This window comes from Lipotes vexillifer, unplaced genomic scaffold, assembly GCF_000442215.2.
Source record: "Lipotes vexillifer unplaced genomic scaffold, Lipotes_vexillifer_v1.1 scaffold689, whole genome shotgun sequence".
Lineage (NCBI taxonomy): Eukaryota > Metazoa > Chordata > Mammalia > Artiodactyla > Lipotidae > Lipotes > Lipotes vexillifer.
The window spans coordinates 895,377-915,066 of NW_006772359.1; the positions used below are offsets into that span (position 1 = coordinate 895,377).

General features: G+C 51.5%; 2 protein-coding genes across 2 annotated transcripts in view; one reads left to right on the forward strand and one right to left on the reverse strand.

Annotated features, from left to right (window-relative positions):
- URB1 (URB1 ribosome biogenesis factor) overlaps positions 1-8,467 on the forward strand; it is a 64,714-nt gene extending 56,247 nt beyond the window's left edge. The window contains exons 33-39 of the mRNA XM_007447427.1: positions 1,307-1,413; positions 1,931-2,074; positions 3,032-3,141; positions 4,593-4,790; positions 5,973-6,214; positions 6,689-7,258; positions 8,286-8,467. Coding sequence (XP_007447489.1) covers positions 1,307-1,413; positions 1,931-2,074; positions 3,032-3,141; positions 4,593-4,790; positions 5,973-6,214; positions 6,689-7,258; positions 8,286-8,467 — 1,553 coding nt within the window. The remainder of the gene's footprint in view (positions 1-1,306; positions 1,414-1,930; positions 2,075-3,031; positions 3,142-4,592; positions 4,791-5,972; positions 6,215-6,688; positions 7,259-8,285) is intronic.
- Positions 8,468-10,746: 2,279 nt separating this feature from the next.
- The window catches only part of MRAP (melanocortin 2 receptor accessory protein), a 15,262-nt gene continuing 6,318 nt past the window's right edge, over positions 10,747-19,690 (reverse strand). Inside the window, exons 2-3 of the mRNA XM_007447428.1 lie at positions 13,368-13,471; positions 10,747-11,097 (exon numbers count right to left, since the gene is read on the reverse strand). Of these exons, the coding sequence (XP_007447490.1) occupies positions 10,747-11,097; positions 13,368-13,471 (455 nt within the window). The remainder of the gene's footprint in view (positions 11,098-13,367; positions 13,472-19,690) is intronic.

Here is a 19,690-nt window from a genome sequence, read left to right on the forward strand (position 1 = left end):
CCCAGTGCAGGTGTCACCCAGGGCATGGAACCAAAAACACTCTGCTTTGTTCCTCACAGCAGGGCACTGCCGAGGTAGTGTGAGCACAAGTCAGTCTATCATAGGACCTTTTTTTTTGTTGGTAATTAGTGAAAAGTCGTAGAATGTTGATAACGTTAGGGACCACAGGGTTCTTTGGAGGTAACATGGTTGTTTTTAGATGAGGAGACAACCTCCCAGCTGGGGCCCCCAAGGTTAAATAGCTTGTTCAAGGCCCCACAATCAATCTGTAGTCAAGTTGCTGTTAGAATTCAGATTTGATTTTCATCTCCGTATCTTTATTTTTGGCTGCGTTGGGTCTTTGTTGCTGCGTGCGGGCTTTTTCTGGTTGCGGCGAGCGGGGGCTGCTCTTCGTTGCGGTGCGTGGGCTTCTCATTGCGGCGGCTTCTCTTGTTGCGGAGCACGGGCTCTAGGCACTCGGGCTTCATTGTGGCTCGTGGGCTCCAGAGTGCAGGCTCAGTAGTTGTGGCACACGGGCTTAGTTGCTCTGCGGCATGTGGGATCTTCCCGAACCAGGGCTCAAGCCTGTGTCCCCTGTGTTGGCAGGCGGATTCCTAACCACTGTGCCACCAGGGAAGTCCCCCCCGTATCATTTTTATTACATGGTTTTTTCTTTACCTTAGAAATTATGGGAGGAAAGAAGGTAATTAGCCATGTAGACTCCAAAGGAACAAACTCTTCTGGAAAATACCGCAGCAGAGGTCACGGTGGATGGTCTTGGCCTCGCATCCAGTCTGTGCCCCCAGGCAAGCTGTCCCACATCAGACCTCCTGTCGGTGTTGGAGCACAGGGCAGCATCAGTGGTCCAGGGTTGGGACTGGGGGAGGAGGTGTCGGCCCCGTTGCATTCAAGGGCCAAGTGACCCAGGGCACGTGTGAGCCCCCTTTGCTGTGGCAGTTTCCTCAGTGGGAGGCCGATGGGCTGGGTGTTAGCCCTGTGCTGTCTGAAGTGTGGCCAGGCCCCACTCTCCCCACCAGCTGATTAGAGTTTAGGCAGTGGGCTGATGCCTGGGGAGGGGTGGCGTCTCCGAAGGGCTGGACATCCTCACGTGGTTCCTGGGCCGCAAGAGAAGCCCATGTGCTGTGTGGAACTAAGGTGTCTTAACTGCATTTTAATTCTTGAGAACTAATAACCTGGGTAAGGATTGGAAAGCCCGAGGGGGCAGGGATTTATGTCTGACCCCCCCAGGGCCCTACTTCCCTACTGCAGCTGGCCACGGGGTGTCCTGTTGGCACTGTGGTGAGTGGCCGTCTGCTTGTGTTCACAGAGGAGCACATGTATTTGAAGGTCAACAAGTTCCTGCTGTCCCACGAGTACCTGGACATGAGCAAAGTTCCAGGCTTCTACCAGTTCTTCTGCAGCTCAGACTTCGGGGTAATGCTCTGAGGTCTCGGGTTCCTGGGAAGGCTCCTGAATGGGATGCTCAGCCACTGCGCTGACGTTTCCCCGGGGAGACTGCCACCTACAGGGCACAGGCTGGGGTGGAGCTGGGGGCCAGGCGGGCCTATGTGTGGAAACGCTTCCCATTCCACACCTGGATTCTTGGGTGGCTTCTTAGACCTCACACACTACTGCAGTGGCCTCGAGTCATGGCCTCCTCGTTGTATTTTCTTGGTGAAGCACTGGGTTGAATGCTAATGTGCTTTTACAGAACACCCCCTGTGAGTAAGCACAGTTCACCGTGTAAACTTGACCTGGTCCCTTATTCCTCACCTGGAGAAATGGAAGCAGAGAGGAGATGGAGGGTTTTTAATAACATACCCCGAAATGGAGGGTGGGGCGGCTGTGCTGCAGCCTTTGCCCCCAGTTGAAAGTACTGGCGTTTGAAGAATTTTCAGGGGAAAAGGCCTTCACTTTTTTAACGATAGTTTCTTGGTCGCTTGGGTTACAGCAGAAGACGGAGCGGGAGTGGATGTTTGGGCTTCTGCGCCAGGGGATGCGGGACAAGCACTGCTACGCGCTCTGTGCCCGGCGGGGCGTCCTGCACATCATCCTGTGCTTCTTCAGCAGCCCGCTCTGTGACGCCGTGGCCCAGGTAGGCGGCCAGTGCTCCTGGGGGGCTGAGGCCTGGGCCTGCGCGCGGGGTTCCATCTGTGGAGCCTCACCCAGCCTGGCCTCCCGATTCTACGTTAGCTTCTGGTGCCCTGGCCTGGGGGCAGGGCCTGTGGAGAGGGAGGGAGGTAATGAGTACCCAGGTGGCCCTGGAACGGCTGAAAGCTCTAGAAACTTGTCACCCCATAAATGACTGAGTGCTTGGAGACACGCCGAGCCACCAGGATGTCTCACGATGCACAGAAGCTGCAGGTTATCAAAACTTGGCTGGGAAAATGAGTTTGGAGTCGAAACTGCCTGCCTCACAGCTGACGAGGGAGTCTGCACATTAGCTCTGCCCCTGGAGCCAGAGCTCATGTTGTGTGAGACACAACTGGGAGAATTCATCAGTATTTTGATTAATTTCTAGCCCGGTCAGCTTCTGCTTCTGGTATCATGTAAAATGTGGGTAAATAGGAGTGAGTTTGAATAAACCGAATTCGAGTACGGTAGATTTCTATTTTTTACAGCATGTGAGAACTCTAAAGCACCCAGTTAACAGTTCCAGCAGGAGTCCCATCTTTCTGTCCCCTCCAGGTGGTAAAATCAAGGCAACGAATGAGCCGCCAGCAGTTCATGGCTGGGCTAGAAATGGGCCCACCCTCCTCCCCACTCAGGCTGCCCCAGATGCGGGCCGTGTGGCTTCCATGCTGTGTCTCTGCTTGTGATGGATTAGCGGGTGGGCGTCCCCGGGCCCGAGCTCGCTGTGGCCGTCTGTGTCCTCTGGCTGTCATTGTGGGGAAGGGTGGTCCCACATGGCCACCACCCTTACAGACTTAGCAGATGGCACGTGCAGCCACCGCCTGTAATTGGAACATACCATTCTATTTTTTAAAGTGTTCCTGGATCAAGTAAGTCAGGTTTTCCCACTGAAGAGTAACTTTTTGTTTTGGGTTTGCAGAATTGGATTTTGGAAATTCTGCAGAATGCTGCCCGGGATGCCAAATCTGCCTATGAGATCCTGCGGGATTACAGCCTCTTAACGTGGATCCTACACATCCTGGAGAGCAAGTAAGCACCGTGTGTGTTTGTGTGTCTGTGTCTCTGTGTCTGTGTGTGACTGTGTGTGTGTGTGTGTGTCTGTGTGTGTCTGTGTGTCTGTGTCTGTGTGTGTGTGTGAGAGCAAGAGAGTGTGTGTGCTGTGCGTCAAGCAGAAGGAAGTGACGCGGAGACCGTGGCGCCTCCTGCCATCGCTCGTGTCCGCCGGAAGTGTCCCGGAGAATCTGTGTTCCCGAAGCAGCATCCTCTACACCACCTTTCCATCTCTTGTGCCAAGTCCAGGCTCCTCCCCTGGAGTGGGGTCCCCCATCTGAGGTTTCAAGGTCTCTGCCCTTCCTGAGGCAGAAACAGGGAGCTTCTGTTTCAGGACCGCTCGTGCGGTGATGTGGGTTCCCACTGCACTCCCGCCCAGGGTCAAGGTGCTCGGTGAAGAGCCGGTGCCGGAGCGGCGTCGAGGGCTGGAGTGGGTGTTTATCTTGTTACTGAGGCTGCTGTCACCGGGTGGCTCAAACGACACAGTTTCATTTTCTCGCCTTCTGGAGGCTGGAAGTCCGAGATCAGGGGGCCAGCATGGTTGGGTTTGGTGAGAGCTCGTTTCCTGGCATACACACTGCCGAGTGTGTCTTCACATGACCAGGGAGAGAGAATGAGAGAGCTCTGGTCTCTTTCTCTTCTTACAGGACATTAATTCCATCATGGGGGCTCCATCCTCATGACTTCTAAACCTAATGGCTTCCCAAAGGCCGCACCTCCAAATATAGTCCCATTGGGGTTAGGGCTTCAGCATCTGAATGGGGCGGGGGGCACGGTTCAGTCCATAGTGTGATCTGTTTATATTCCTAATACTCTCCTAAGTTTGAGGCTGTGTGAAAAGATGAAGACCTTGTCTCAGCAGACAGCCCTTGGTGGCAGGGATCTTTCTTTGAAACGGCTACCTATGATGATAAGCCTGGGGATATCCAGGCTCTTTCATGCATTTTTTTTTCCTTTTGTGCATTTTTGAAAAAGAATTAAAAGATTTTTCTCTGAAAGAAAGTAATGTCTTATATCTAAAGGCAGCATTGGCTGATTATCTGTTCCTGGCCGTTACCTTTATGCTTTAGGGTTGAGTTGTTCTCGTGGGCGGGAAGGCTCTCCTTACGGATCCGCAGCGGCTCCAGAATGTCCCTTAGTGGGGACTGAGGTGATTGGCTGTCTAGAAAGGAGGGTTGGGGCCTCGCCCTGGGGTGGAGCTGCATTTCTGTAGCAGACATCCTGTGTTCACTTAGATGCTGTGTCCCCCTCTTTGGGGACTGTAGCGGGAGGTGCGAGGATAGATGGTTGGGGGAGAGGGGAGAAGTCTGCCACTTGGGATGGTCACCACCGCCGCAGTCTCTTCCATGGTTGCCGCCCACTCCCTCCAGGAGATGTCACTGGGAGAGGAGGATGTGGCAGACAGTGGACTTTCCCACATTTGGTTTCAGGTTCCTGGAGACTCCGCTGCTCTCCAACCTCATCTCCCTGCTGCACACGCTGTGGGTGACCACCCTGGGGGACAGAGGCGTGGAGGCAGGGGAGCAGCCTCCTTGCAAGCCTGGGTCCCAGGAGCCCCCGAAGCTGCTCGCCCTGCACTTGGTCGACGAGTTCCTCTACGTTTTCCTTGTGCTCGCGAAGCACTTGAGGTAAGCCCCTCCCCACTGGCCGTGACCCCTTGGAGGTCACCTGTCGGCCTCCCCTTAGTCACGGCTCCACAGGTAGGCTCTGGGCGGGGGCTGCCATCCCTTCGGTGACATCAGGAAACCTACTTCAGCTGCTCTTCTTTCCGTGTCAACTTCAGGACGTTCCTTTCAAGGCCGTGAGAACTTAGCACACTCGAAAAACCTAAAGCCTGTCATGCCAGATCATTTTTAGCAGCAAACCATCTATTGGACTTTGGATCCAAGCACTCAGAATGTTTTATAGAAAGAACGTATTTTCCATGAGCTAAGCCTAGGAAAGTTAAGCTGTTCCCAGACCCGCCTCCACTTTCATTAGCCTGTGGGCTCCCTTATCCATGAATTCCTGAAAATTTCAGTATCTTCCCCTTGGAATTACACTCTTGGTTTCCTCAGGAGAGCTCAGTTCTTCTCAGATTCTGCTGTGTTAGAGAAAATACATTGTGTGCCCTCAGATTTCTGATTTGGGAACAGGGGTATGCTGATTGAAACCAGAGGATCGATAGCAAATGGATTGTCATCTCAGAATGAAACTTCCTTGATAAAGAACCAGGCATTTGGTTTTCTGTTGTTCAGAATTCAATTGTTGGATTCATGCCAGAGCGCCCGTTTCTTATTTTGGGGTTGTCCCAAGACACGTTGGTCTCTGAGAACCGATTGTTATTCAGAATACTGATCGTAAATGTTAAAATTGTGGAAGGCAGATGGTTTTGAATTTTAAATTCCTTAGAACTCGGAGGGATGTGCGTCCCCGCAGTGCCCACCGTCAGGTTTGGCCGTGGGTGGTGCCGTCCCCGGGCTTTGCTGAGCCTTTTCCCTCGAGGCTGAGAGTTCTGGAGTCGGAGAGGAACTAGCGGTCCTGGAGCTGTTTAGCGCAGCAGCTGGCGCCCTCACCACAGGCTCTGCCCAGCTCTCCCGGTTTCCAGAGCGCTTTCTGTGCCTCCAGGTGGAGCTCAGACTCTGGGCCCCATTCTGCCTCCCCTGGAGGGGCTCCCCGTTTCCTGTGCTGTGCGCTGGGCTCCACGCTCTTGTCTGTTGTAAAGGGTCGCCCGGGCTGTGAGTGGACGGTGTGCTGAGCTGCAGGACGAGGTCCTGGGCTGCCGGACGAGGAGGTGGCCCTGGCTCAGTCTGTGGCGTTGGCTCCCGCAGGCCCGCCTTGGCCTCCCCCCAGCTCACCGGCTTCTTCGGGGCACTCGACTCCGTGCTGAGGTACCGGGCCACCGTGCTGCAGGCCTTCAGGGACATGAACCGCTTCACCGTGAACGAGACTGTGCTGTCCACCAGGGATGCCCTCGTCCTCCTGCACCAGTGGAGCCTCGTCGAGAGGGACGTCAGGCTCCAGGAGGACCTGAGAGCAGCCGCGGAGAGATGCCAAGTCAGGGAGCTGCTGAGTGAGTGTCGGACCCGCTCCCCAAGCTGTGCTCGCTGCCCCGCGGAGCAGCCGGCATCTTAACCGTCCCTGAGCGGCATGTCTGCAGCTTAGAGACAGGGCCTGTCCGTCTTCATAGCCCGAGAGGGAGCTGGGGGCCGGCTTTGAGTCCCAGCTCTGCCGTTAACCAGCGCTCGGCTGGTACGATAATAGTAACGACAGGTCACAGGGAAGCACTGAGCACTCGCTGTGCTCCAAGCGTGGGGAGATGTCCCGGGAGGGCACAGCCCGTGGGCTGCCCCACCATCTGCATCTGTGTGTGTGTTAGGGGGTGGGCGGAACACCAGTCTCACCATCTTTTCTCTTTCCTCTGTGTGTGTGTGTGTGTGTGTGCGCGCGCACGTGTGTGTGCGTGTGTGCACTCGCGTGTGTGCGTGCATATGTGTGTGTGTGTTGTGTGTTTATGTGTGTGTGCGTGTGTGTGTGTGTGAGACAGAAATGCTCAAGGATAAGAACAAGCCAGTTGGGCCAGCCCGAACCAAAGTCCTCCGGGGCCGGAAGCGGAGGCCCGGGGAGGCCGAGGAGGCGGTGGACCCCGAGCTGCCGGCGTCCACCTTGGAGGAGTGCAGGGGCCTCTTGAGGTCCATCCTGACCCACTGGGGGCCCGCGTTTCCTGACCCCGAACCTGAGAGCGAAGGCCTAGGCTCCGTGGGCGCCGTGACCGTCCTAGTGGCCGGCTGGGTGCTGCGCTCCGCGGCCGCAAGCCCGCTCGGCCGGGTGGAGACGGCGGGCCTCCTGGGCTGGCTCAGGAGCCGCATCTTGCCGCGGCCAGCGGTAGTGGCCGACCTCCTTCAGGACAGTGCCGTAGCGAGCGGCATGTTCAGGCTGTACAGCAGGTTCTGCGGTGCTGAGGGGCTGGCGGGGCCCGAGCAGAGCGCAGCCAGCCTCTTCAACGCTGTCATGCTGCAGCTGGGGGCAGCCCGCGGCCCCGCCGGGAGCCCCTACCGGCCGATACTCGAGGCCCTCCACCTCTCTTCTCTGAACGCGGAGGATGCAGCCGCGCGAGGTAAGCCTGGTGCTCAGGTCGGAGGCTGAAGAAACGCGGGAGTGGGCCTGGGGTGGGGAGCATCTCCTGTTCCTTAGAGCCTGTCGTAAGCCTTTGGGGGCCCCCCCTCCACGGTTCTGAGGATCGCGGAGAGGGCCACGGGGCCCTGAGTGTAGGGGAAGAGGAAATCTCTGCCTTTGCCTTCAGGTGAAAGAAACCTTTAGTAATGGTTTTGCTTACAGTGGAGAAAGATGCTCACGTCACAACCTTGTGTCCCACCGGGATGCTCTACTGCAGAGCAGTGGCTTCCCTAAGTTTCTACCGTTATTACCCACGTGAAGAGTTACGTTTCATGTCGTAGCCAGGTGTGTGTGTGTGTACACTCGAGCACACGTGCACAAGAGCACACACGTGTGCACACAAACACACAAGTCACACAATTTATGTGCTTGGCGCTTAGCAGGTTCTTAATAAAGGTGTGACTGCACAGACGAGGGAACAGCAAAGGCTGTAGGAGGACAGGAGGGAGGCTGTGACCACGTGCAGGTGGCTCCTCCATCCGGGAGGGTGGACCCTTCACTGGGGGATGAGGGACACGAGGGGGAGCGGGCCCACAGCGCGGCAGGTGAGCTCACCTGGTAGCCGGGGTGCCCTGCCCTCTCCTGTGGCTGCAGTTGGGGAATTGAGTCTGGGCCTGTAAACCTTCTCACCTGTGCCACTGAGAGGATGATGGGAAGTTACTCCGGGCCGCTCCTCCCAAACTTCGGTTGTGGTTCTTGGCCTGGGTGGTCAGCACCAAGGAAGAGGCTTGACTTGTAGTAACTTTCTTTTTACATTTCACACACATCATTCATCGCATGAAAAGATAATTTTAAAATGAACAAGAAAGGTTAACCTAAAAGTCAAGCAAAGGTGGAATTAATTTATGGCAGTGCACGCTCACTGCCATCTGGGGCTTCGCACAGCCCCGGGCCCCTGTGCATGTGGGCGGGTGACTTGTTTTCTGACTGACCGGATTGCATTCTAATGACCTTGTCCCTTTCCTCAGCCGCCGCTGCGTTCCTGGTGTCTCTGTACATTAAGGACATCTGGCTGGGGGCCCAGCGGCCAGACACCCTCTTGACCCACGTCCGGATGGTCCTCGATGCCTCGGAGGATGTGGAAGGGGGTGACGAGGAGGCCGTCGTCAGGCTCTGCAAGGACATCGCGGCTGCTCTCCCTGATACTTAACCCCCTGCGGCTGGCGCTTCCGGCCCCAGGCTCTAGGAGTCAGGTTGAGTCAAGGGTTTCCATGGAAGGCCTGCTAGATGACAAGCTCTGAATGTTGACCAGGTGTCCTGACAGGAAAAGTTGGCTTCATTTAACTGACTGATAAATAATAAGCTCAAGGGACCACTTGTGTGAAGCGGTCAGCGTTACAATGGGCTTGGGGACCTTTGGGCCATGAGCCCCAGTCAGTGAAGACCCTTCCTCTTAGGGGCTCATTGTTCCTCAAAGAAATACCACAAATCGAGGTGGCGCTTCTGAGTGCTTAAGGGATTCACGGACTTTAAAGCTGAAGTGTCCAGAGATATATCAGGCAGAAGAGCGAGAAGAGAGACGTTCAAAGTTTGCCTTACGGCTTTAGAACAAAGCTCTGTGTAACTTTTAGAATAAATAAGCCCTGCCAGTGTTGTGTTCAGTCATTTTAGTAAATGAAAAGGATGTTACACTAAATCCTTAAAGTATAAAATTGTTTTGACTTCTGCCAGCCTATATTTTTAAAGATTCTGTTTTAAAGGGGGATTTAGAATTTTATAACTTGTTAATAAATGTCTATTTTTGTTAGGTTTTTGTGTTTTGTTTGATTGATTTAATCACAGGCTATTTTTATTCTACAGAGACCTGCATTTCAGAGGTCAGGATCTGACTTTTAAGATTCCTGCATTAATTGATATTGTAGATGACGAACGTTGAATATGAGGTTTCATGGGTTTCCCAGATAAAATTTGGTCCTGATCATTAAAGCTCTGCATGTACCCTCCTGCACACCCAGGTAGGTGCCCAGGGGTCTGCTGGGCCCTCGTGCCACGTCAGCACACGCATTCCCTGTCTGCCACCTGGGAGGTGGCTGTTTATCTGCCCATGTGATGTTTATTGCACTGGCAATGGCTTGGTTTCAGCTTAAACATTTACACTTTTGTCTCCGTCCAGTGTTGTTTAGACTTTTTTCAGGTTTGTTTTTTTTCTTTTTTTGCGGTACGCGGGCCTCTCACTGTTGTGGCCTCTCCCGTTGCGGAGCACAGGCTCCGGACGCGCAGGCTCAGCGGCCATGGCTCACGGGCCCAGCTGCTCCGCAGCATGAGGGATCTTCCCAGACCGGGGCACAAACCCGTGTCCCCTGCATCAGCAGGCAGACTCTCAACCACTGCGCCACCAGGGAAGCCCTTTTCTGGTTTTTTTAATGACTTAAGGTTTTTACCAAGACAAGGGTAACGCTTCTGTGCATTTGTCCCCTTCCCACAAGTGGGGCTCATCGTCTAGAAAACAAGGAGCATTTACCTCCCCTATTCCCTCCCCTGCAAAACACCCGCAACAATGTTCTTAGAATATCGTGAAGCCAGAATCCTACGTTTAGATTCAAGTTGGAAAGCCCATGTGGTCCTTTCTCCCCTCTTTCTGCATCTCTGGAGCCCATCAGTCTCCCTTCCCCCATCTTCCCTTCTAACCCACTGTCCCCCAGGCTGGCGAGGCCAGGCCTGGCCCTCACCTTACAGAATTATTTTTCAGTCACCTGGGATGGGGTGGAGTGAGGTTTATGGGCTTTGTGGTATGGTGCTGGCACCCTGCCAGGGGCAGGCTGTCAGGCACTAGAGAACTGGGTCCATCGGCGGTCTCAGATCAGAGGTCACATGAAGTCACACAGCACAGCATCCTCCTGCCACTTGGGCTTAAGTTAAGCCTTGCCTGCTGCACCCGACTGCCCTGTCCGGGGAGACGCCTCCCTGGGCTCTGTCTGTGAAAGACCTTGGGAAGGTCGGAGGTGTGGCTCAGGTCCCCTGACCACAGTCAGCGAGTCTGGCCAGGCACACACTGCCCCATCTTAGTAACGGTGGGTGTCAGTGGGGGATGGAGGGGGACCTGGCAGGCACTCCCTGGGCATCCTAAAGAAGGTGCAGATCAGCCAAGCGAACTCAGAGTTGATAAAAAAAACGTCGCAGAAGTAATAGCTGAAACTATAAAGTGACAGAGTAGAGATCAGTGAATATTTTTTAATCTTAATTCATACATATTTTACTTGTCTATCCTTCCCAAAGTAAGCATAAGCAGTAAATAGGCAGGTTAAGTACACTAAGGAAAATGAGCAATATTTGGGGCCTCCCTCAGCCAGACGGGCTGTTGCCAGCCTTGGGTAAGTGCATACATGCGCCCCCTTGTACAGTCATTCTTGAGCTAGTTGCACATCGTGCTACCTGTAACCAGGCTTTCAGAGGGCCCGTGTGTGTCCAGGTTGGTTTGAGTTCCCCGGCTCACTCAGCAATGGCCCTGGTTTGGGTTGTTGGTTCTACCATCGAGAGGTTCTGTCTGCAGGGGAGGCTCACTGGGCTTGAAGTTCCTGACGTCAGCTGGTGCCGTGCGGGTCCCCACCGAGGGCCAGTTCTCAGAGGAGAGCAGGGTGGCCCTGGGGAGTGGAAGGGGGCCGAGGTGGAGGGACTCTCCTGCTGCAGCTGCTGGACGGGGCCCGACGCTCTGCCACCTGGTTCCTCGACCGAGCTCGGTAGAGGCGACGGGGTCCCCTGGGGGGCCCCGTGGTGTTGGGGTTGCTTCCAGACACAGAAGGGGAGGTTGAGGCCGAGACTCCAGGGGCACGTTGGGTGGTGCTGGGTGTTGTTCCTGCGGACAGAGCAGAGGGAAGGAAGCATCCAAGCTGCCCGGAGAACTGTCCTTCCCCGGGTTGGGGAGGGGACTCCCTGCTGCACCCTCCTGCCTGGCCAAAGCCTGCAGGGGAGAGTCACAGGGTGAGAGCCCCTCTGCCAGGGAAGCAGGCCCAGGAAGCGGGGGTGGGGGGCTCAGCCTGGCTCACCAAAGCTACCACAGTGGAGAAATGGAACAGAAGAGGAAGTGCTCGATGGTGACCCCGACCATGGGGCTTTCCCCCGACCTCATGTCACAGATTCACAGCTGGTGGAGGCAGGGGTGGGGGGATGGGAGGGGGGGAGGTTGACATTCCGTCCATCCACGTGTTTGAGTGCAGCTCATCTCGTGTCCGTACCTCACGCCAACTTGTATCTGAGCCAGAAATCCATCCTCCCTGGATGGACCCTCCTTCACTCGAGGTGCTGGGGGCACAGGACACATCCCGCCTGCCTTTAGTTTCATCAGTGAAGTGGGATGATAACTGCCTTGTGGGTATCAGGATGAGATGAGGCTGTGTACCGACAGCTGTCTAAGCTAGAGAACCAGTTCGAATGTGGTTACAATTGGAACGTGAATGAAGAAGACCAGGAAGGGAGCACGAGGGAGCTAAGCCCTCCTTCCAGATGACTCAGGTGATGCTCGCACCATCCTTTTTTTTTTTTCCATCATGGAAAGAACGACTCTGGGAAGCAGCTCAGCATTCTCTTTCCTAAATCTAACTAAGGATCTATTTGGCCGCCCTGAGCATTCCTTGTCACAAAGTTCCTGGAGAGCATTTTCTGTAGTAAGCCACGCGGCCAGTTAGGACAAAGAGCGTCATTATTTTGCCCTGTGGTGAAACTGTGCCCAGAAGATGCGCAAAACCCCTGTGTGCCCACCAGGCTGGGGAACCTTCCGCTGGGAGGGTAGCAGAGTATCCTCGCAAACTGTCCCTAGCACAGGGCTTGCTCCAAGTCACCTCAGAAGAGTAGAAAAGAAAGTCAATTTCATTAGTTTGTCCCTCGGGGATCTCTTGGGGGTAAAAATCTGCTTAGCTTCATCATGAGTTCTGAAAACTGAAAGAATGGATTTCTTCATTGCTCGAAAGCTGGCGTCCGCCTCCCACATGTGACCAAGGGAACCAGAATGACCTGGTGTGTGTAGACCCGGTGCATGAGACTCTATGGACAGGGCGGGTGGACGGACGAGGGGGTAGAAGAGACAGGCCCCTCCAGGCAGGTCTGTGAATCCGCAGATCCACAGGCCATCGGGGAACTGGCAGGGGGACCCCATCAGGCAGGGGGGCTGCCCTCGGGTTCCTTCAGGGGCTTGGAGGCTCCTCTTCCCCCTCCTCTCAGAACAGCTCTGCCCACCTCTCCCTGCTCCCAGCTGCCTGTGCTGACTCACGGTTCCCACATCCCAGGAGTTCCTGGTCCATAATGGCACCCAGCCACCATCTTCCTCTGGCCCCTTCAGTGCCTCGTGGCCTCAGCTCCCCTGCCAGGCCATATGTTTCTAGGGGCAGTGGCCAGCCCTGGACCAGCCCTCTCCAGGTTTGTTGCCCACCCCTGGTCCCATGAGCTATGGCAGGGAGAGAGCATTGTCCTTGCTTACAAGGACAACCTTGTAAGCATTGTCCTTAGGACAGCGGTGGCTGTGTCGGGCGGATTCAGCTGGAAGGGAAAGTTGGATGCGGGAGGCCAATTGTGTAGCACAGGAGAATTAACATACAACAAGCTCGTCTAGTTACTACTTGGAACGCATGGATTGTACCTCCAATTTAACTTCCGCTTCATGGTCTGCAACAGCTTAGCTGAGTTATAGTCTACACACCACAAAGCTCACCCGTTTAAAGTTTATAATTCAATGGTCTTTAGTACGTTCCCTGAGTTGTGCGACCATCACCACAATCTATGTTGGAATACTTACCTCATGCCCCAAAGAAACCCCGTGCCCCTTAGCAGTCAGCCCCGCTTACTCTGCCTTCTCCCAGCCCTGGGCAACCGCTAATCTGCTTCCTGTCTGTGGGTTTGCCTCTTCTAGACATTTCACATCCAGGGGATCACACCACGTGTGGTCTTTGGTGCCTCACCTCTTTCACGTAGCACAGTGTTTCCAAGGGTCATTCACGTTGTGGCATGAATCAGGGCTTTATTCCTTTTTATGGCCAAATAATATTCCACCTGGGACATACGGGTACCCCCTATTTAGCCCCTCACGTGGCCACTTACCACATACCTCTGCCTGTCCTTACTTTCCTCGTCTGCGGTGAGGCTGGCCAGGACATGGACAGCAGCAGCAGGAACAGGAAGACCACGAAAGCTGCCAGGCTCACCCAGAAGGCAATGACGATCGAATCTGTGGGAGGCGGACATGCGTCTCCATGTCAGTGTGATGTCACGGGGCCCACGGCCGGGAAGCGAGGGCCCCCATGTGCTGTGGGGATGGGGCTCTGGGGCTAAGTCTTCTCGGCTGTGACGGGGGGGGTGGAGGTATGGGGGCAGATTTTTTCCATTAATGATAACCTTGGGAAGGAAACGGGCAGCAGCAGGGACCTGGCGTTTTCCCAGGGCCACGGGCCTCTGGGTGACTTTAGGGGGCTCATTGAGGGGAAAAAACAGTAAATGAAGTTGGGTGGCACCTCATGGGTTTGCTTTTTCAGCTGCTACTGATGATCAGAGAATGGATTTCCCCTCCTCCCTTCCTCTCGGGAGCGAGAAGAAAGATCTGTGAGCAACTTCTCGTGGCAAGACGGCCTCCCCTCCCCTGTGAGGGCTCCAGCCTGGTTAGGGACAGCTTCAAAGACCCCAAGATCAGAGACTTAGAAAAAAAGATGTGCGCTAGGCAACTGTGCCAGCCTGCCGCATGAAGGGCCAGGCCCTTCCCGCTGTGGAGTTGTCACCCGAGGCCTGCCACGGCCAGCCTGCTAGAGGTGGAGAGAGCCGGTCCCTTTCTTTCCGAGGGACAGGCCCAGCTGCAGGGCAGTGGCAGGAGGAAAAAGCACTATTGCAGCCACTACTCTGGCTGTATCTGTGGCCGGAGGTGAAAGGACGCAGGGAAAACAGGAAAGATGCTTAGTCTCTTCTGGGCCCTGGGTAGGTCCTGGCAGGTCAGGAGGTTCCTTTCTCTGAGACTCTGGGTCTGGAACTTTCGGCAAGTTGCTAGGGAACTACAAGGGTATAGTTTCTCTTGGGGGTGGTCTTTGGCTGTGGGCACAGAGTACCAGGCTCATAATTAGTGTCTGCAAGTATCTTCTCCCAGACACACTCATGCCCCCAGGACAAGATGCCCCAGACCAGGATATGCTAGGCACCTACATGTGTGACCAAAGGAAGCCACTGAAGGATGGTAATCAACAGGCATGTATTAAGCACGTACAGGAGCCAGGCTTTGCTGGGGGCTGTTAAGGATTCAGAGGGGGCCAACCTAGCCCACCAGAAATCGCTGACCCCCTTCAGGATGCTGCATCTCTCCCCCAGCATCCTCGGCACTCCTGCTGGCACTGCCTGTGCCAGCCGTGCCCTGCCTTCTATTGGGTTCTGTTCAAACAAAAGATGTTTTCATGATGGATTCAAATGAAAAGATGTTTATAAATGGGTGAACAAATGAACAAATAACTGAATGAATGAATGGAGGATTAGAGATCTATGAGTCATTTGTGGAGTAAATAATAGTAATTTAGTAAAGATCGTTACCACTGCCCTCTATGATCCAAGACAGGTAGAGGGAGAAACTGAGACCTTTTAAGAGTTGATTTTAGGTCCTAAAAGTGTCAAAAACAGGTATTAAGGAAAAGATGCAGTATTTGCAAAAGGAATCATGGACCTCCACCACCTAGTAATGCATCAGCAACTTGGCACTCACACTGAAGAGAGGCAAGGACAGCAAAGCCCCCCAGGCTGACTCTCACATCCTCTCTGCTTTCTGTCCCTGACCTGAGAAACGGCTGGGGGTGCCCTAGAGGAGCAAACTGTTGAAGGGGACGTTTGGGCTCCTGGGAAATAGGAAATGAGGTTGTTGCCATCTGTCTTAAGCTTAAGGACTTCTTAAAAAAAATTTTATTGGAGGATAGTTGATTTACAATGTTGTGTTAGTTTCAGGTATACAACAAAGTGAATCAGTTATACGTATACATATATCCACTCTTGTTTTAGAATTTTTTCCCATATAAGCCATTACAGAGTATTGAGTAGAGTTTCCTGTGCTGTACGGTAGGTTCTTATTAGTTATCTATTTCATATACAGTAGTGTGTACACGTCAGTCAAAAGAAGCCTCTGACTTTCTTAGTGTTCCTTGCCTGCTTACTGTGTATTATTCCACAATACCTGCTTCAGTTCAACTCTGTCCCAAAGAGTCAGAATTTATTGTATAGCCCTCAAAGTATAAGAGTATGTATGTTTTCAGAAAATATGCTTTGGGATTTTTATTGTATAAGGAAGTTTCAGATTTCTGCAGACACTAACGCTCTTCTACTTTCATAAAAGTAATGCAGGATTTGAGGTCTTTGGCACCTATGTAAATTCCGTCAGAGCCTCTAAGAAAACAGCTCCCAAACCTGAGCAGTTGAGACGCCCCCTCCCCTCTCCCAGGCTCACACTGTCTGTCCCAGCCCTTGGTCATTATCTCCAGATGCTGAGCAGGAAATGAGATGTTACCGCTCCCAGAACACAGCGTCTTCAGAGAAGTGAAATTTTAATTTCGCCAGACCAAAAAGGCGAACAGTAGCCACTAGCTGTTTCCTGTACTATATTCTATTTCATCGTGTTCTTTTGAAAAAGGCAACCAAGAAAATAGGGTTTTTTCCCCTTCTTCCTGAAGGTTCAGCCTAAGTGCTTGAGAGAACATTTTGTACCAAGGGTGAGAGCTGTCATTCCCCAGTGTTGGAAATGTTTAAACATCTGTGGGCTTGTCTTTACAACAAGGAGCATCAGGCTGGCTTGACAATGAAACTGGTCCAGCCATGGAAAACTCCCCTTCCCTTCCCTCTTCTCCAAGGCCCTAGAATAAAATTAACCCCAAGGTTTTTCCCTTCTTGGGGAATAATAACGGGGTTAAGGGCCTAGGCTCTGGAGGCTAACAAATTCTGACTTGGTCATTTCCTAGCTGTTTGATCTCAGGCAATCTTTTTTACATCTCTAAATTTATTAACAGATAAACTCCTTATCTGTTAAATGGGGATAATAGTATGTGTTTTTTGGCTGTTAGGCAAATAAAATAAAATAATATGTATATGCAATGTACATGGCACAATTCCTTGTTTAATGGTCGTGAACCAATGTATAAATATAACGAATATTATTTCAGTTACGAGGGCTTTGTGGCAAGTAATATCACAGTATCCTTCAAGCTCACTAAAATGTAAGCTATGAGTGAAGGTAATTGTAGCATAGACTGCTGGCTGTCAATCCTAATGTTTGCTTTCACATGCTTCCATAGTAATAGAACCCCTCCTTTAGCAGGTCACATGGCTTCCTGGCATGAAGACTACATTTCCCAGCCTCCCTTTCAGTTAGTAGGGTCATGAGACAAGGTTCTGGCCAATGAGATGTGAGTGGAGCAGTTACAGGACAGCTTCTAGGAGTCCTTCTGCAGAGATGGCCGGATTTCTAAAACCCATGTCCCTTCTTATGCCCTTACTCCATTTTGTTGCCCAGAACATGGATGTGATGGCTAGAGCCAGGCTTGTATGGCAGGGATGGCAGAGATATGAGCTAGAACAAAGCCACTTCTTGAAGATTTCATGGAGCTGACCTACCATCCCATCCTTCAAACTTGTACATGAAAGAGAAATCAACATCTGTTTTATCTGGAACTCTGTTAATTTAACCAATTTTCTCTATTGAATCTGTAAAAAAATTGACTTTTTAAACGAACATATCAAAACTGACAAATCCAAATGAATGCGGACCTTCAAAATAATCATCTGCTCTCTTCCACAGTCATCTAAATTTTCCTAAAATACATACGATGATCAAACATTTATAAATTCTTCTTTTGCAATTACCTTGAAGGACACACACACACACACACACACACACACACACACACACACCAATTTTGCTACTTTATGAGATATTTTATTTTTGACACCCAGCTGGTATCAATCAGCTTAAGTCCATTCACCTGATTGGTTTCTGGGTGATTCTTAACTATTTCCCAGAAGCAAATCCACTCTCCAAAGAAATACATAATTTATCTCTGTGGACATTTCATAGAATGTGTCATGGCCACCAAAGTCGTTTCCAAAGTAAGAGCTCCAAGAAGTTTTTGTGCAATGACAGACTCATTCAAGTTTGGCAGCTCCACATGGGGCTAGCTAGATGGGAACTTTGTTCCAAGGTAAACATATTCATATCTTTGTTTAAAAATCACTTTCACTGCTTACGTCATGTCCATGGGACTGACCATTTGCTGAAGACTTAAACATCATAATTAAAGTTGTAACCTGAACTTGATCCCTCGGACCAAAAGAGAAGAGTTATATATAGGTCCTTTGTTCAGTCTTTACCCTGAAGTCTATGCACTGTGTTCAGAAGAGATTGGTTAGTGGTGTGTTTTTGTTCTTCCTGTCCCAGCTGTCAGAGAAGCAGATGAATAGACCGCCTTATTTTTTTTTTTAACATCTTTATTGGAGTATAATTGCTTTACAATGGTGTGTTAGTTTCTGCTGTATAACGAAGTGAATCAGCCACATGTATACATATATCTCTTCCCTCTTGCATCTCGCCGCTCCCACCCTCCCTATCCCACCCCTCTAGGTGGTCACAAAGCACCGAGCTGATCTCCCTCTGCTATGCGGCTGCTTCCCGCTAGCTATCGGTTTTACATCTGGTAGTGTCTATACGTCCATGCCATCTGTCACTTCATCCCAGCTTACCAGATTGCCTTATTATTGAAGCCGCCAGAAAAAGTCAACATGGACTATGACGGATTCTTCCTAACCCCTAATTAAAGGAAGAAGGCATATTGACCTGAGAGGTAAATAATACAGCAGTAAAGCCAGACTCTACCCAAGGAAAATCAATTCACCTCACTACTCCTTGCAAGGGAGTACTTGAGTAGTACCTGGAGACTCACGGTATTAAAATAAAATAATCTGTATGGTTGCTATAAGACTGGAATATGGGACCGTTTTTTTCTCCTAAGCTTAGCCACTGAAAAGGGAACAAATAGATCAAACGTGTAATCATTCTGTTCAGGCAGGGTCTCAGGAAACAGATTTGCAGTTTCCACCTTTCTGACAGTGTTGGGAAGATTCTGAACCTTTCCGTGAAACAGAAGCCACGTCTGATAAATCACAAGGGTAACGATCCTTGTGACGTCCCTGTAACAGAATCACACCAGATTTTAAGCCATCCTGGGAAAGGGCAACCCACAGCCTTCAAGTCAGCACTGAATGCTCATAAAAATATATTTAAATCCCTAGACGTTTCCAATTATCTGCCCAACCATGATGGAATAAATTGCACTGTCTGGGCATGAACACAAAAATCTTAAAGTCCTTCCTGCTTGTTAGGTTAACACATGAGCTCGGGGATTTTTTCTTCTATTTTTGTCTTCTCTACTTGACATAGGAGTTGAACCCAGCCTGGACTTCGCCATGTCTACCAGCTGCCCTAGGTGACCTTCTAATGAGACGATCTGAGCGAGAGCTTTGCCTCTTTGCCCAAAGCATTCCCAGCATCTTTCTGTCGTTGATGTGCACCCCTGCAGAGACCTGGGATATGATGTTTTCTGATTTGTTTGACTGGGTTGGCGATCCAGCCCAGAGGAACTGGCAGGTAGAGAAAGTCACATTTGTCAGTAAAGGAGGTCACCTGCTTGCTGTGGTTGACCTCTGTCCACCCTCACCTGGACTCACGCTTACCTTACCGTACCTTCGAAGCCAAGTAACAGAGCATCCCTGAGACTGCCCAATGCTGCCTTTTGCTGATCATCACAGAAAACAAAAGGGACACAGTGATAACGGGAGCACAGAGATTGGATGAGGGAGATTTCTGCTTTTGCATTTTTTTAGGCTTTTTCTTTTTGAGTGAACTTTTTTGAATTCAAATACTAAGGACAGAAATAGGCGAGACATCTTAACACACAACAGTGCAAGAAGTCCCTCTCTCCCCAAGGCCACTGCTTATAACAGCAAAATTCTGGAAACATTCTGTATGTTCAGATACATATTTCTAGAACACCATGCAGCTATTTGCAAAATTTTTGTGAAAGAATATTTAACAACATGGGAAAACAAAATACTGTGAGGTCAGTAAGAGCAGGGTACAAAATAGCATACACAGCCAGATCTGATTCGAAATATATCTAGGAGACAGGATGTGCATAGTGAATTCTCTCTGTCTGCTTCAGCGGATGGCCAAGACAAAGGTGCCACTATAGACTGAACGTTTGTGTCTCCTACCCACCATTCATATGTGGAAGCCCTAATCCCCAGTGTGATGATTTTTGGATGTGGGGCCTTTGAGAGGTAATTAGGGTTGGATGAGGTCATGAGGGTGGAGCCCTCCTTAGGATTAGTGACCTCATAAGAAGAGAAAGAGACACACATACACTCTTTCACCATTTGCACC